Source organism: Aedes aegypti, chromosome 2 (assembly GCF_002204515.2).
Source record: "Aedes aegypti strain LVP_AGWG chromosome 2, AaegL5.0 Primary Assembly, whole genome shotgun sequence".
Taxonomy (NCBI): Eukaryota; Metazoa; Arthropoda; class Insecta; order Diptera; family Culicidae; genus Aedes; species Aedes aegypti.
Window position 1 is genome coordinate 9,066,964 of NC_035108.1, and position 16,916 is coordinate 9,083,879.

At 43.3% G+C, this 16,916-nt stretch overlaps 1 protein-coding gene across 1 annotated transcript in view; it reads right to left on the reverse strand.

Moving 5' to 3' along the window:
• Nucleotides 1–1,263: 1,263 nt before the first annotated feature.
• Nucleotides 1,264–16,916, reverse strand: part of LOC5567816 — a 311,149-nt gene continuing 295,496 nt past the window's right edge. The window contains exon 6 of the mRNA XM_021839877.1: nt 1,264–2,117. Within this exon, the coding sequence (XP_021695569.1) occupies nt 1,732–2,117 (386 nt within the window). The 3' untranslated portion in view covers nt 1,264–1,731. The remainder of the gene's footprint in view (nt 2,118–16,916) is intronic.

The window sequence follows — 16,916 nt, forward strand, 5'->3', positions numbered from 1 at the left end:
TGGGGCTGTTTATTGGAGCAACTGCGGCTGTGTCAATGGTTTTCCTCCTACCGGATGGCCACGGCCAGATCCAAATTTCTATCCCTTGCCAGACATCGTTAGCCAAAACAACATCCCCACATAAACCGAAAGCTTCGTTTATTAAAAAACGGAATTTGAAATTATCGCCACGATTTTGTTCCAGCTACCCCTCTGTGCAGCCGGGCAAAAGCGGGCCAATGTTGCGTCGTTAGATAAAGGAACGGGGAAATCATGAATAAAACACATTCATCTATTTTGTCATTTTGCATAACTGATGAGAGCGGTTATGACGATGGGGAAGGGGGCGGTGGAAGGGGCGGAAATGTTTAAAAAGACGAGCGCGCAAGAAATTTTCACATAAGAGCAAACATCCTGGTCCCCGCTGCTGGTCGCCACAAAGACGATGGCTTCGGAGATCGGCGGGATGGCGTCAGGTGAGAGATAAAAGAGTCTCCCGTTCGTTGGCTGAAAATGAGACCGGCGAGGTGCTTATCTTTATACTAGTTTGGCTAGATGATTTTTTTTCATTCCTGCTTTCTCTGCTAGATTTTGTCTTCGAGCAAGTTGCGGCACGATGCTGTAGAAATGGACCTATCGAGCGCCATCAAGGGTAGTGCAGGTGGCTGGTCGTTTGCAATATTGATGAGATTTGCATAGACGATTAAGAATGGAAGTGATGGAAATTTTCCAGTGAATAAATTTTTCGGTTACATTTTACTAAGACTTTCATGAATAAATAGTAAATGCAGGTTGGGGCGAGGGTTGTCTCGATTTCCACTGAATCGATTGTTCTGCTTTGAACTTCCTCTTCCGGTAGAGCAAAGAAAAGCGTCATTCTTGGGGAAGCAAAGAGTGCCACCAATCGTGGCCAGTTGTTCCAAATTTGGAGGATTTAGGCAGGAGATCTTGAACTCCATAAGGGTAATCCTTCCACATCGCAAAGAAAGGAGACTGTCGCGTTTTGCCAGAAATCCTTAAATGTCGCGAACTTCTTCTCAAACATCTTGTAGAGAAGAAGCACAATTTTTATACTTATGACGACAAAACTGAACAATTGTTCAAGGTCGTCTTGAAAATATATCTCTCAAGTGACTATGCGCCACCTAAAGAGATCAAAAATGAAATAAATGATATACTTGGAGTTTTCCTGGTCCAAGTCAATCGTGGTCAAGAAAAGAACCCAATTAAATGATTTTTTTTCATGTTCACAAAGAAACTACTTTAACGTAGATTATCATTTTCTTAATATGTTTAACAAAAGTATGCAGTTGGTATATGTTCCTAACAAATGGAGGAACATAAAAATTGAATTTTGAGAAACGGGAATAGAGCATCCTTCAATGAAAAATGCACGCATGCATAGTTCCAATTTCAATTTCCATCTTGTCATAGTTGTACGTCAAAACAGTTTATCCCTAAACTGAGTATTATTCACCTCCAAATCCTACTTACATTACCCTTTCGCACTTGCATACTCTCCACTCCATTGTGACACTCCTTTAGAAATGATTCAGATTAACCCTAAACACTTGTTTTAATACTAGAAAACCTGTACAAAATATTTATAATAATAACTACTTGTCTCTAGAAACGAAGTCCTCTAGCTCTCTTCTTTCGTGTGGCCGTTTGAGCCCGCCCCCTAATTCACCTCGTGCCTCAACAAGTGAATTTCGATCGGCCTTCAGCGCTGCTCTTGGGCTCCGTTGACCCTTAGACCGCATCAAACAATTTAATACTTTTGCTGAATATAGTCTGCACAATTACCAGCACCGTCAGTATACAGAGTGTCGTCTTGAAACAGCATCGGCTATGGAAATTGTAGGCCATCGTTCTTCGTCGCCGTCGTTTTTGCTGTGGTAGTAGTGACAGTCTCTTGGTGGTGGTGCAACTAGAAGAAGGGAAGGAAGAGCCCAGTGTCGACGCGAAGGATCGCAGGATGAGCCACGGAGAGGACCAATAGTAGGTCCAGGTCAGAAGCAGGGCCGCCATCCATCCACTGGTCGTAGCGGAACTCGTTAGGCGTCGACTGATGGCTGCAGCACTGCTCGCCACCGTTGGATTTTTGTTCGGATGTTGCATTGCAGCTGGCTTTTCACCTGAAACAGAGGAGAGTGCATTAAAAATCCATTCAACAGCAGCACAGTTGTGGCCGGGCTTTGGTACCGCACATAGGACCATAACGTGGGGGCATAATAGGGTGATCCAAAATATCGCATTTACTCCACATCGCTCATTCGATTCTAGCTCAAAATCTCCCAAATCTGAGCCCATTTGGGTGAAAACTTTGACTGCACCATTCATAGTTTGTATGGAAATTTCTATAAGAAAACAAAATAATTCATTAAATTGATTATATGCTTTGTTCTTTGGGGTTATCTCTATTCTGATACTGTTTGATCTATTTATCAGCTACAGCTTTTTCAAAAACCGTTTTCAAATCGGTCGTCTCGGTAATGAGTGATTGATTTCTATCCTAATGGAAATCATAATATAATTTCCCAAGGACACATGAGCAAAAGCTACAACTGATCGAACAAACTACTTGGTTTTCTCATAGTAGTTCCCAAACAAACTTTAAAGGGCTTGTGCAATCTCAATTTTCACCCAAAAGAGCTCAAATTTTTGGACAACAAACAATATATTGAACCACCCTAAGTGCATATGCTAGGACTACGATAGACCGTTATGAGGTGAGATTTCGCCAGTAGAGCAATTTTCCACTGTCGACGACTCGAACCACCCGAGGGAAGATTTATTGTTATGAAAATATTTTTATTTCATCAGGATTGCTCTAGTCGGTGTCGTTCGAAAAAGAGAGATTGGGACGATACAATATGTAGAGAGGTGAATGTGAGTCAGTGTGGACCACTGTGGTTACTGATTCTCTGGCGATAGTTGTTGTTTTCCTGTGAAATTTGTGTGGGGTGACGGTGCCGTGGCCGTTTCGGTTTTATCACGCACTTTCGATATCTCAAGAACGCCCACTAGCGGAATTTGGGGCAAGTGTGCCACCCCTGATTTATGTAAAAACTACAAACTATATTTTTTATTTGAACTTAACAATATGTTCCCTTATAGTCCATAATACAATGGTCAAAATATGACGCAAATTTCTCTATTTTTCACGTATTTACATCGACTTTTGTGAAAACCATAAAATTTCAGTGATTTTTTATAAGATTTCGTTGTTTCTAAATAGCATGGTGAGAGGTAAATTAATAACGAATTTTTCAAACGTACTGTACATTGTGAAGCTATACAAATGTGTAAGTAATTGTGGCATTTGAACGAAGAAATATATTAAGTTTTACATACAAAATCCATTTTAGTTGAAATCTATACTTTTTGGGGCAAGTGTGCCACCTATTTGGTAAACAAAAATGGTTGGAGTGAAATTCATAAAAATGTAAACATCATCAACAAAATCATGATAATGAACCAAAATGAGGCACCAGTAGTGGTTTTTGAAGTGTAGAAAAGGAATAGCGAACATTTTTACTCCCACAATGATTTTTTCTCCAAATATTCGATAAAACATGGTTTTAGCCGTTTTGAGAACTATTTTACTTATTTTCATCAATATTTAACCTTTATTTAGTGTTGATCTAGTGTAATATTATACAGATCCTCTATAATGAAAGAATAATTCATATATCGCATTGAATGGAGACAAAAATAACGATTTTAGTTATTCGAATTGACTAGTAGAGAGTTCCGCATGTGATGAACCTTGTTATAAAGCATCCCCTTATGACGGTAAACCTAAAAATATTTTTAAAATTGCCAATTAGGCTCTGCTTTGTTAGCAATATTAACAGAAAATAATGAAAATTTCATTACAAGTAGAATTACATGAATGTTCATTCGATGGCCGTCTTGCCCCATAAGGGTGGCACACTTGCCCCATAGTGTTGAAAATTAGGGTATTTTGGATGATATTTGAGGAGCTCCAAAACTAATACTTTTTGAAATTGTTTTCTTTTTAAATTGCACAGTGCTTATGAAAAGATGTGAAACTAACATCGTTAGGCTGAATTGGCGGGTTTTTTAAGCTTTAGACAAAGTTAGAGAACAATTTGCTTAAGGTGGCACACTTGCCCCAAATCCCGCTATCTCTTCATCTGTTCAAGATACTACACTTAGTTGTATGAAATTTATAATGATTATACAAAATAACAAACTTTACCAGGACATTATCGTATAAAACATAAAGATACGTAACCGCACATTTTATCACACTCAAAGATACTTTCAAACTTCAGTAGAGTAAGGTGGGGCAAAAGTTCGACCTCAGTGGAATTATAGATATTTCCAGAAAAACTATAACAGTTAAAAAGAAATAAACACCACACAGTGAACCTCCAACATATTGGCTGCAATTTTGCTGAACAAACTTGTGTCATAAAATTTACCCAAGTGGGGGGGGGGGCAAGAGTTTGAATCTAGTGTGGGGTTAAAGTTCGCTGGCTGAAACATAAAATATCGATACTTTTATGACAGGCATACTTCATATCAGCCAAAAACTTATGTTTGCAGAAACATACACACTAAATTTTCATCGAAAAAATTGCCCAAAACAGGATTAATTGCAATATATCCGAAAATAGCAGTTTTTCGCAAAACTAAGTTAAAATGTGACATTTTTGTGACTTTTTTTCGCACCATCAGCCATATTACGCTAAAATTAAAGGTGATATGTTAATTCTAGGCAATTCGACAATATTTCCGCGAGATAATATATGGGTCAAACCCGCTGATTCGAACTTTTTCCCCACTTTGGGACAAAACTGGTTTCCAAACATTTATGCAAAAACTAATACCCCTCAAAGCATCCTTAAAATATGCCTAGAAACTCCTTTACATAAAAAATCGAATAAGATTTCATTTTAATTTTCTTCCATATGATGAAAGTTTGACCGAAAATTAAATTTTTTTCGTCAGAAAACAACAAATGACCATAACATTTCCAAATCTCCAAAATTATTTTTGAATTGAGCTAGAAATCTTTGCTCTAATGCAATCTACCGAAATAGACCGGTACTCTAGAATTTTACAGTTGTCTAGATAACTAGACTTGTAATAAAATTTACGGTATATCGGTTTTGTTTTTGATCGATTGAGAAGCTGGGCAACAAAAAGGAAAATAAAACTGCATTGCCGTATAGATCGGTGGATGGGTCTAAAAAGTACCGAAGTGTTGAGGCGTTGCATGTTGGACCATCTGCACGAGAAATTCCAAAGAACTTAGTAGTTCCTCAATGGATTGACAACTGGTTACGAGACTTTCTTGATTCGATAATTTCGAATGAATCGCTGAACTAGAACAATCACTGGTTGTTGTTTCCGAAATTAGTTGAGTTTCGAAAACACAGGAAGCTCATCTGCATGGCTGGCCGGTGCCGCAATGTGCAACATCTGCCGGAACATCGATCTCAGAGGTCATGTCATGTCAGAGGTTTCCTTAGTCAAGCGATAACGAGTTACATTGCTGATATTTGCGTTGAATGATCCCCAAACATTAAGAGATACGCTCCTAATAACTCCATTCGTGGTATGGTTGTTTACTTAATGGGAGCTACCTTCGTTTTGCTACACAGCAAATCAAGACTCGCACTATCGGCGGGGTAAACGAATCGTAAATATACAGCTGCTCCATAAGCCTGTTTAAATGCGTTCGAGAATGCATGCTGTTGAGAAACTGGCAACCCCGCCAGGGCGAACAACAGCGAGCGAATTGATGACGGATCGACAGAACGACGAGTCATACGTCAAGCAGAGACAGAACAAAAGTGCCTCAATGAAGCAATAGCGCGTGTGGTTAGTTAAAACCAAATTTAATATTCTTTGTTATTACGGCCAGAATTTAACTTATTTGGGACCTGCGCTAAGTGTAGACTTTAGGAGGGCTTGACGCAGATGAGGCCCTGTAATTTGTAATGACTCCATTTAGCTTTTTCTATGTATAAGCCGCATATCCAGCGAAAGGTTAACCCTCATTTATCCCTGCTCCAAGGCCCTAATAATATATATTTAGATTGTTCTGGAAGTAAGCATAACCACATTTACGAACTTAGAACCCGTTGAATTTACCGAAATACTTTTAATAGGTCATTTGTACTGCCAGCTTAAAGTTATTCACGGTGTGTTTCGTAGAACAACTTTATTACAAAAAAATAGGTAAGTCTGAAACTTCGCCACAATAAAGTCTAGGTTTCTCGCGTTCATTTGCTGCAAAAACCAAAAAAATCGGTCGGGGGGTCTAGAGTATTTTTTTTTTGTTTGATTTCGAGAGACTTGCTCATATGTTTCAATTTGCGTATCTATGTGTTTATGTACATAAGGTCGGTTCAAATTTTAAAAATGTTTGAGATTCCAATCTTTCATATGTTTCTTACCATCCTTACTATAAAAATAGTGTTTTCAGCAATTTTCAGCTTTCTAGGTGCTGATTTAAAGGTGGTCCAGAGACAATGTAGGTTTACATATATGGAAATTACTATGAAGAAATTTTGAGATATGTTCCAAACACGCTTGAACTGTAATGTAAGTACAAACTTATTATCCTATTGTAAAAACTCATTCTTCAAACCATAATAAAGAAAATTGCTGAAGAGAGAAATTCAATCCGACGGATAGCAGAAGAGATATGCATGAGTTTGTTTGCTAATATTTAATATGGGATTATAGCCCTGCAAACATGTACAAAAATCCCAACCCCATTTTAGCCTCTAATTTTTTGCTAGTGAATGTTATGTCTGATTATTGTAGTATATTCTGACATTACTTCGCTATCCAGGACAATTGTTGTCATATTATTTTTACTGTCCTAAATAATGTAATAAAGCAAAGAAGTTCAAAGGTTTTGTCCGCCAAAAACTAGAAACAGCGTCTGATTGTCGAAATGATAATGGTGATAAACTTTCCACCTTCAAAAAACACACTTTATTGTTGAAAATTTTAGTTTTTTTGGTATCAGAAGATGGTGGAGTTTTTAGAGAACGTGTTTTTCATGATCACAATAAAATATTTTGCTAGGGTCATAGTTATGAGGGCATTTGCATCTTATAGGTTTGATATGCCTTCATTTTTTTTTAAGTTGAATAAAAATAAATAAGGAGGCCTACAACAGATTTTTGAGGATGAAATTTGTTCCTTCGGTTAGAGACAACTTATATCAATACGAGCTCATAGATTTTGAGCAAAACGGAGCCGTTTATGACACTTATATGAGGGTTCAATCAAAGCTCTCCAAAATGAGCCTTTTTTCGAAAATATGTTTAAGTCTCCAATGACCCAGGTATGAATCAATTCTATCATTTGATATGTACGTATGCTGGAGAGAAGGCTTGTGAAGAATCTCACGCCATCGTTGATGTGTTAGAATCTTTCATCACACAGATATTGAACTCGACGTCCGCATGATAAAATTTGAAGGGATGTTTCCACTTCCTCTCTGGTAAGGTGAAAGTAACAGATAAAAATCATGTCCAAAGCGAAAAACTGAGTCTAAATAGATTAAACAATACAAGTAATGAATAATATTTATGTTCCATTCACATTTTCCATGTAAAAACTACCATAAAACATGATATGACGATTTTCGCATTTTTTATGGGCCATACCAAAGACAAATTAAAGACCGCCAGGTCCCTTGCAGTTGCCCGATATTTTATGGCTCATAAGGTAATCTAGAATGCCGTGAAAAGTGTACTGCGATCTGCCAAACTTGGGTACCTTTTGTACTACCGAGGGACCAAATGCAGTACTAGAAGTGGTACCCAATCTGAGACCGAGTGGGACGGACCCGGCCATACTGTAGAGAAGCAGACAACCGGTAACTCACTGGTCACTCGCTGGTGGCGCCCATCAATGAAATGTTCAACGCAAAAGTTTGTCTTGGTTCTCTAGATTTGTGATCTTGAAAATTCGAGGTTTGACCTCGATGCATCTTCACCTTAGGATGAGATCATAAGTTTTGCGAGAAATATTCTCTAGTAACTTCTTACATCATTATAACCAATTTAAGTACGCGTGGAAATAATTAAAATGACGCTTGAGACAGTTTTGCGACTATACGTATATCATATGTCATTTATGCTTATTACAGCTCATTTGACCAAGAACAACTCTACCTTCCATGCCAAGGTGTACCTTGCAGTTCGTCCCGTATCTCCAAACGTACGTCCAGGTCCGTCCCACTCGAGCTTGGTACCACTTCTAGTACTGCATTTGGTCCCTCGGTAGTGCAAAAGGTACCCATGTTTGACAGATCGCAGTACACTTTGCACGGCATTCTAGATTACCTTATGAGCCATAAAATTTTGGACAACTGCAAGACACATGGAGGTCTTTAATGTGTCTTTGGTACGTCGGTACAAAAACACATATGCATAAGTACTTCACACAAAATAAAAAAAATGTTCTGGACCCCCCGACCGATTTTTTTGATTTTAGTCGCAAATGAAAGAGCAAAGTCTAATTGTTTTTAGTTCGAAATTTCAGACTTACCTATTTTTTTGTAATAAACTTACTCCACAAAGACACCGTGTATTGTTTGGGAACAGGATTGAACTATAATCGAACTGAAATTGTAAGTTAGCCATCCTTCTATTACAAAGAGATTTACTCACTAAAATATAAACCTTCTAGCTTGAAGCAATTCGCTATCCAAGACTCAGTGGCGTTTTACTGGTTCCCCAACAATTTCTTCAAGAATTTCATCATGAGTCGACTGGGAGAGCAATCAACCCGAGGGGACAATGATGAAACCACCAGCCACGTAGAAAGCTTGGGCTCAGCCTCTACCAGTGCTAGTAGGCGAGCCAGGCTTCAAATACATTTACAGCGGCTCGAAGAGGAGCAAGCCATCCAGAAGAAAAAGGCAGCACTCGAAATCGAAGCAGAATATACCAGGAAGAAGTTCGAGGTTCTGGAGGCGTCTATAGCGGACGATGCAGCGAGCGTCCGCAGCAAAATTAGTAGAGGAAAATCTGACCAGCAGATACGAGATTGGATGGAAAACCTCAACATTCCATTTGGTGACGGCAATCAAGTTGCCTCAAACGTCCACGGAGAGCAGGAAGGCGCGGTCGGTGGGGAGATTGGAAGACCCAGGAATGCGCCCGTTAGACCAGACCTCGACCGCCGAAGACGTAGAGGACTTACGACGAATGCTTGAGCAGTACAAGACGCTCTATCTCACAGAGAAGGAGAAAAACCGACGGCAACCATCGGTACCGGGCCGGATCTCCGGAAACAAAGGAGCTTATCCGAAAACTGTGGAAGTTTCCAAGCACTTCAGCGGTCGTCCTTCATCAACTCCGAAACTAGCAGGAGAAACTCAGAATCGTCCCGAATACCAACAGCAAGCGGCAGCGTACTCAGCAACTGATGGAATTAGCGAGGGCGTCAAAAACGACCTAGAGCAAACTACTGAAGCTGAACGTGGATCAAGGCAAGAAATCTTAACCCGCAACACCGGTCACGGCAGCGTAACATTTGCCGCAGACATTCGGAACAATGCACTCCACAATGAAGAGCTGCCTGTCGAAAATGTCCGTTTTCATGACGAAATTCGGATGCAGCCAGAAGCTCCCATGTTTCCGGTATCACTCGGACTTGCTGCACGACAAATTTTGCCACGTGACTTGCCACACTTCGCTGGGAATCCGGCAGATTGGCCGGTGTTTATAAGCCAGTACACCTATACAACGCAAGCTTGTGGATACAGTGACGGCGAGAACATGATTCGGTTGCAGCGCTGTTTGAAAGGTGTAGCCTGGGAGGCTACTCGAAGTCGCCTAATTCTGCCTGCTTCTGTACCCCATGTGATTGAAGCACTCCGCATGCGATATGGACGATCTGAACTGCTGATAGAGTCGCTGATCGAGAGAGTTAGAAGTACGCCGAGTCCCAAGGCTGATAAGCTGGACACCATAATCGAGTATGGAACAAAAATTCAAACTCTGTGTGACCATATCACCGCCGCCAATTTATTGGATCACCTGGGCAACCCAACCCTATTGAAAGATTTAATTGAGAAGCTTCCTGCAGAGTACAAAATGCGATGGGCATCGTACCGGAAGAATCGACCTCTGGTTAATCTTCAAACTTTCGGCGAGTATATGGAAGAAGTCGTCGCTGATGCGTGCAGCGTATCGTCTTATGGGGGGAGTGAAATTGAACGATTAACGAAACGCGAAAAAGGAAAGGCACCCGACAGGACCTTTATGCATTCCGATGCTGGGGTAACTAGCAGTACATTTGCGAAGAGTAGCATGAATCGACCAGCAGATTCCAGCAACAATTTTGATTGTTCGGTCTGTAAGAAAACTGGACATCGTGTGAGGGACTGTACGATCTTCAAATCACTATCGACCGATGAACGGTGGAAAAGAGTTCAAAGCCTCGGCCTTTGTCGCACCTGCTTGTACAACCATGGCCGACGCTCGTGCAGAATCAGCAACAGATGTGGAGTGAATGGTTGCTTAACACGTCACCATCCACTACTTCACTCCAACGCGAAGGATGCAACGACTTCCAGTGCACCGGCACCACTTGATCACCATTTCCACAACAGAGACATTCCATCTTTGTTGTTCCGTATTATTCCTGTCGTTTTGTACAGTGGACCAAAGAAGGTCACTACATACGCCTTCCTCGATGAAGGCTCCAATATTTCGATGATCGAGCGGGGATTGGCAGCGACGCTTAAAGTGACGGGCTACCGACATCCACTGTGTCTCAAATGGACTGGTAATGTAACAAGAGAAGAGAATGATTCGCATCGAGTAACAATAGAAATTTCTGGCACTGATGAACAAGCACCGAGGTACCTAATGTCAGAGGTAGGAACTGTGGAGTCGCTCGAATTGCCCAGGCAAAGTTTGCCGATCGAGCAGTTAACTGATAAATTTGAACATCTGCGAGGCCTTCCCATACAAGAGTACCACAACGTGACACCGCAGTTGCTAATCGGTGTCGATAACTTGAAGTTAGCAGTTCCTCTAGAGGTAAAGGAAGGATGCGAAGGTGGTCCAACAGCCGTCAAGACAAGGCTTGGTTGGTGCGTATACGGAGGCCATCGTGATGCAGGACAACTATCGGTTAACTACCATGTTTGCGAATGTTCCGAAGGTGAGAATTTGGACCGATCGTTGAAGGCATATTTTTCGCTAGAAGAAGTTGGAATAAAACCGGCCGGCGCCGGAATCTCCGTAGAAGAGGAACGTGCGCTTCGAATCCTCGAGCAAACAACAAAACGGATGGATCAACGTTATGAATCGGGTCTGTTATGGAAATACGATGATTTCGAATTTCCCGACAGCTATACTATGGCTGTCAAACGGCTGCAATGCTTGGAGCGAAGGCTGGCGAAGGATCCAATGCTCAACGAGAATGTTCGCAAGCAGATTCATGAGTACGAGCAGAAAGGCTACGCACATCGTGCGTCACCCGAGGAGCTCAAAAGCGGGGATCCTCGTCGCGTGTGGTATTTACCGCTTGGAGCTGTAACTAATCCAAGGAAGCCCGGAAAGGTGCGGCTCATATGGGATGCTTCAGCGAAGGTTGATGGCGTATCATTAAATAGTATGCCTCCTAAAAGGCCGGATCAAATGACGCTTCTGCCCACGGTGCTCTTTCGCTTTCGACAATATCCGGTAGCGGTGAGCGCCGATATTAAAGAGATGTTCCATCAGGTACGCATTCGGCCAGAAGATCGCCATTCACAGCGGTTTGTGTATCGAACTGATCCAACATCACCGCCTGAAACGTACCTAATGGACGTAGCCACCTTCGGGTCAACTTGCTCCCCGGCAACAGCGCAATTTGTAAAAAACGCAAATGCCAACCAGTTCTCTCATGAATGCCCTAGAGCTGTGCAAGGAATCGTCCACAATCACTACGTGGATGATTACCTTGACAGCTTTGCAACCATAGAAGAAGCTGCCCAAGTTGCGGCACAGGTAAAGGCAATCCACAAGTACGGTGGGTTTGAGATTAGGAATTGGTGTAGTAACCAACGAGCCGTCCTAGAACAACTTGGAGAAGTAGAGCAACAAACCATCATCGATTTGAACTCTGGCCTAGAAAAGCAATCGGAAAGGGTTCTCGGAATACTTTGGGACACTAGAGCGGACGAATTCCGATTCAACACGTCAATGCCTGAAGACATTGCCCAACTACGAGAGAACAATATCAGGCCAACGAAACGACAGCTAGCAAGATGCGTCATGTCGTTCTTCGACCCTCAAGGGTTCCTAGCGCCGTACTTGGTATTCGGGAAAGTGCTGTTACAGGATACTTGGCGCGAAGGAACAGGTTGGGATGAACATATTTGCGACGAAACATTTGAACGATGGAAGCAATGGATGAATGTGCTAGACAGCATCGAAGGTGTAAGAATCCCAAGATGCTACTTTTCTTCAGGAGATCTTTCAACACTAGAAATTCACACGTTTGTGGATGCGAGCGAGACAGCATATTCGTGCGTCTCGTATTTCCGGATAACGAATGCTTATGGTCCAGCAAAGGTGGCTTTTGTGGCAGCAAAAACCAAGGTTGCCCCATTGAAACCAGTGACCATTCCCCGTCTGGAGCTTATGGCATGCGTTCTGGTGTACGATTGGCTAAATACGTAGTCGATGGACATACTCTACCCGTTCGAAAGCATTTTTTCTGGAGCGATTCAGAGGTCGCAATGAGTTGGATAAACGCGGATCCCCGAAAGTATCGTCCATTTGTTGCTTTCCGAGTGGGCGAAATATTGGAAAAATCTAATCGTAAACAATGGTGCTGGGTCCCATCCAAGCTAAATCCAGCAGACGAGGCAACGAAATGGGGCGCAGGACCATACTTTAATAAGAATAGCATCTGGTACGGTGGACCCGTAGATTTTCTCAGTTACCCTGCACACCAGTGGCCACCGAAAAAAGCATCTGGAATGGTGACGGACGAAATTCGGGCCTGCTATGCTCATCGTAAACTACAAGTTCCAGAGCAATTACTGGATGTCGAAAGATTCTCTACTTGGAAAAAGATGCAGCGTGTGATGGCTTATGTTTGCCGGTTCTTGAACAATTGTCGATCATCAGTCAAAGGCAAAGAGCGGAAAATTGGTAATCTGACACAGCCTGAGTACCAAAGAGCAGAAGAATGTTTGTTTCGAGCAGTACAATGGGAATCGTAAGCCGACGAGTTAGCTACACTGAGCAATAATGAACGGCTTCCTGTTGAGGAGCGTCAACCCTTGGAAAAAAACAGTGTTCTTCACAAAATATCTCCGATGTTGGACGCAGCAGGAGTTTTGCGTATGGATAGCAGAATCAGTGCAGCTCAGCATGTGCCACCCGAAATGAAATTCCCGATAATCCTCCCAAAACGACATCGTTTGACAATGTTGGTACTGGAGGATCTTCATCGTAAATTATTACACGCCAACAATGAAACTGTCGTCAACGAAGTACGGCAACGATACTACATTGCTCAGCTTCGCACCCAAGTTCGTCAGGTGTCCAATCAATGTCAGTTGTGCAAGATACGTCGAGCCCAACCTGCTGTACCACGGATGGCCGCTCTACCATATGCTAGGATGTCTACTTATGTACGACCTTTCACATACTGTGGCCTAGACTATTTTGGGCCTCTATTGGTGAAGGTCAATCGTAGTCATGTCAAGCGTTGGGTGGCCATATTCACATGCTTAACGATACGTGCGATTCATGTGGAAGTAATCCATTCACTAACCACTGAATCGTGCATCAAAGGTGTTCGCCGATTCATCTGTCGCCGAGGAAGCCCTGCTGAGATCTACAACGATAACGCTACTTGCTTCCAAGGCGCTGATCGTCTTCTTAGAGAGCAGATTAACAAAGGGCTTGCTGCAGAATTACCAGTACAGAAACTGAGTGGAAATTCATCCCCCCAGGCACCCCACACATGGGAGGAGCTTGGGAGCGAATGGTGAGGTCCGTTAAAGTAGCTTTGACCTCAATTCCCGGCACCCAAAAGTTGGACGACGAATCTTTAATGACTTTTCTGGCAGAGGCAGAAGCCATAGTCAACTGCAGACCGCTAACATATTTGCCTCTGGACTCGATGGAGCAGGAGGCATTGACCCCAAATCATTTTTTATTGGGAAGTTCTTCTGGGGTTCGTTTGCCAATGGTATCGACAGCTGAGGAAGTATCTCTTCTGAAAGGATCATGGACAGCAATTCAGAAGCAACTGGATTTATTTTGGAGGCGTTGGACTAGAGAATATCTCCCAACCCTAACTAAACGCACGAAATGGTTCGATGAAGTCAAACCTATTCAACCCGGTGACCTGGTTTTGATCATTGACGATACTAAGCGCAACGGATGGGTACGTGGACGCGTTCTTAAAGTATTAACAGCTGCAGATGGACGAGTACGCCAAGCTATTGTACAGACCGCCGGAGGTGCTCCTGTTAGAAAACCTACTTCCAAACTGGCTGTCTTGGAGGTATCGAAGGATGGTGGAACCAAGGACATCGACGGGTTCCACCGGGGGGAGGATGTTGAGAAACTGGCAACCCCGCCAGGGCGAACAACAGCGAGCGAATTGATGACGGATCGACAGAACGACGAGTCATACGTCAAGCAGAGACAGAACAAAAGTGCCTCAATGAAGCAATAGCGCGTGTGATTAGTTAAAACCAAATTTAATATTCTTTGTTATTACGGCCAGAATTTAACTTATTTGGGACCTGCGCTAAGTGTAGACGGTAGGAGGGCTTGACGCAGATGAGGCCCTGTAATTTGTAATGACTCCATTTAGCTTTTTCTAGGTTTAAGCCGCATATCCAGCGAAAGGTTAACCCTCATTTATCCCTGCTCCAAGGCCCTAATAATATATATTTAGATTGTTCTGGAAGTAAGCATAACCACATTTACGAACTTAGAACCCGTTGAATTTACCGAAATACTTTTAATAGGTCATTTGTACTGCCAGCTTAAAGTTATTGTTTGGGAACAGGATTGAACTATAATCGAACTGAAATTGTAAGTTAGCCATCCTTCTATTACAAAGAGATTTACTCACTAAAATATAAACCTTCTAGCTTGAAGCAATTCGCTATCCAAGACTCAGTGGCGTTTTACTGGTTCCCCAACACATGCATTTTCACAGCATTGCGATTCGAGTCACAGCACACCGAGTGCTTCGTAGTCAATGAACTTACGATACTGCAACTTTAGAGTGGCATCCTTTTTTATTCGAGCGATAAAAATCGACGTAAGACCTATTCTCGGTTGTCTCATGGGTATCTAGGAAAATCTACCTACGTTCCTCAAGATCTGTGGGTTGTTCAACATCGTGAATATTCTCATCTTCCCAAAACCTCTTCATGGTGTCAGAAAGTGTGCTAGCAGTTGTGATGCAACATTATTGATCGTTCAGCTACTCCTCGACGTCTTCTGCAACGACCAATCCAAAATGTGTCTCCTGTAGATCTGGCAAGTTCTCCCGCTGTTGAATCTTTCCTGATTTGCGCAGTCGTAGAAAGTGTGGTACTCCAAGCAGCATGACTTGGCCAAGCGTATTAAACTCAGAACCAACCAGGAACACGTTAACTGGGAGAGGCCACTTCAATACATACAGCTTGGTCGTTGGTATTTTTTTTTTTTCCTTCTAAGCAATGGGGGGATAATCTGCTCAACAGACTCCGGACCGAGGTCCGGGAGTGTGGGGTTGGGGACCATTTACTACGTACAAGCAGTAAACAGGACTACACCCCCGACCCACTAAACCATTTCCATTGCCGCCAAACCCTTCGTCTCTCCGGGACCACCAAGAAGGCATTGCTTCGGAGAGGGGCTATTGCACATCGCATCCTCCAGGTTAGCTGCGTAGCCATGCAGCAACGAACATCGATGACACGCTTATGGGGGTCCACCAAGGTAGCATGCTGGCGCATTGCCAGCTTCCCGGGTGGTCCTCACCTCCCGTTGTCCGCTGAAGGCGGGCAGGGTCGACCACTAAGCCCGCGCCCAGCTGCACCGCAGGTATCAAGAACTGATACTGCGGGCTTCGCAATTTGACCTACTGAAGGCTCAGGCCCTATCAGCTAGCACCAGCTGGGATTGCTGACGAAGGGGCCTCCACCTGCCCCGAACAACCAGAGGCTCGTATCCACCCAGTAGGCCGGCGCCACGACAGCAGCGCTACCAGGATGTTCTCCCCGCGGCCACTTAATCGCTGTAAGGGTCGATTTCGACCGTAGGGCACCGGTATGACCTACGTTGCCGACTGCGAACCCTTGGACCACCTGATTAGCGTCTGCACTAGTCACTCCTCGAGTCCACACGCCACCTCCTTTGGAGTTCCGAGACGATGTGGGTGATAGCCGATGAAACGGCATTCCAGCCAAACTCGTCTGCACACATCCTCTGGACCAAATTGTCCGGAGTCGTGTCCCGACCGCATGTGGCAAACATGCGGTCACGCATTGTGCGGAAACGCGGGCACACGAACAAAACGTGTTCCGCCGTTTCCTCTAAACCTGCACAAACTGGACATTCGGGAGAACCCGCATGACCGAAACGGTGTAGATATTGTCTAAAGCATCCATGACCCGAAAGGACCTGTGTTAGGTGGAATGTTAGTTCCCCATGGCGCCTATTGACCCAGATATCTAACCTCGGAATCAACCTGTGAGTCCACACTCCCTTGGTGGAACTGTCCCACGCACGCTGCCATTTGACCATGGAGGCCAGTCTGGCAGTCCTGCGTATGCCTCTTGTGCCGCGCCTTTCGAAGCACTCTATGTCTTCCATGATGAGGATACCAATAGGCACCATACCGGTGATGACACAAAGTGCATCGTGTGACACGGTACGGTACGCGCTCGCAACCCTCAGGCACATTAGCCTATA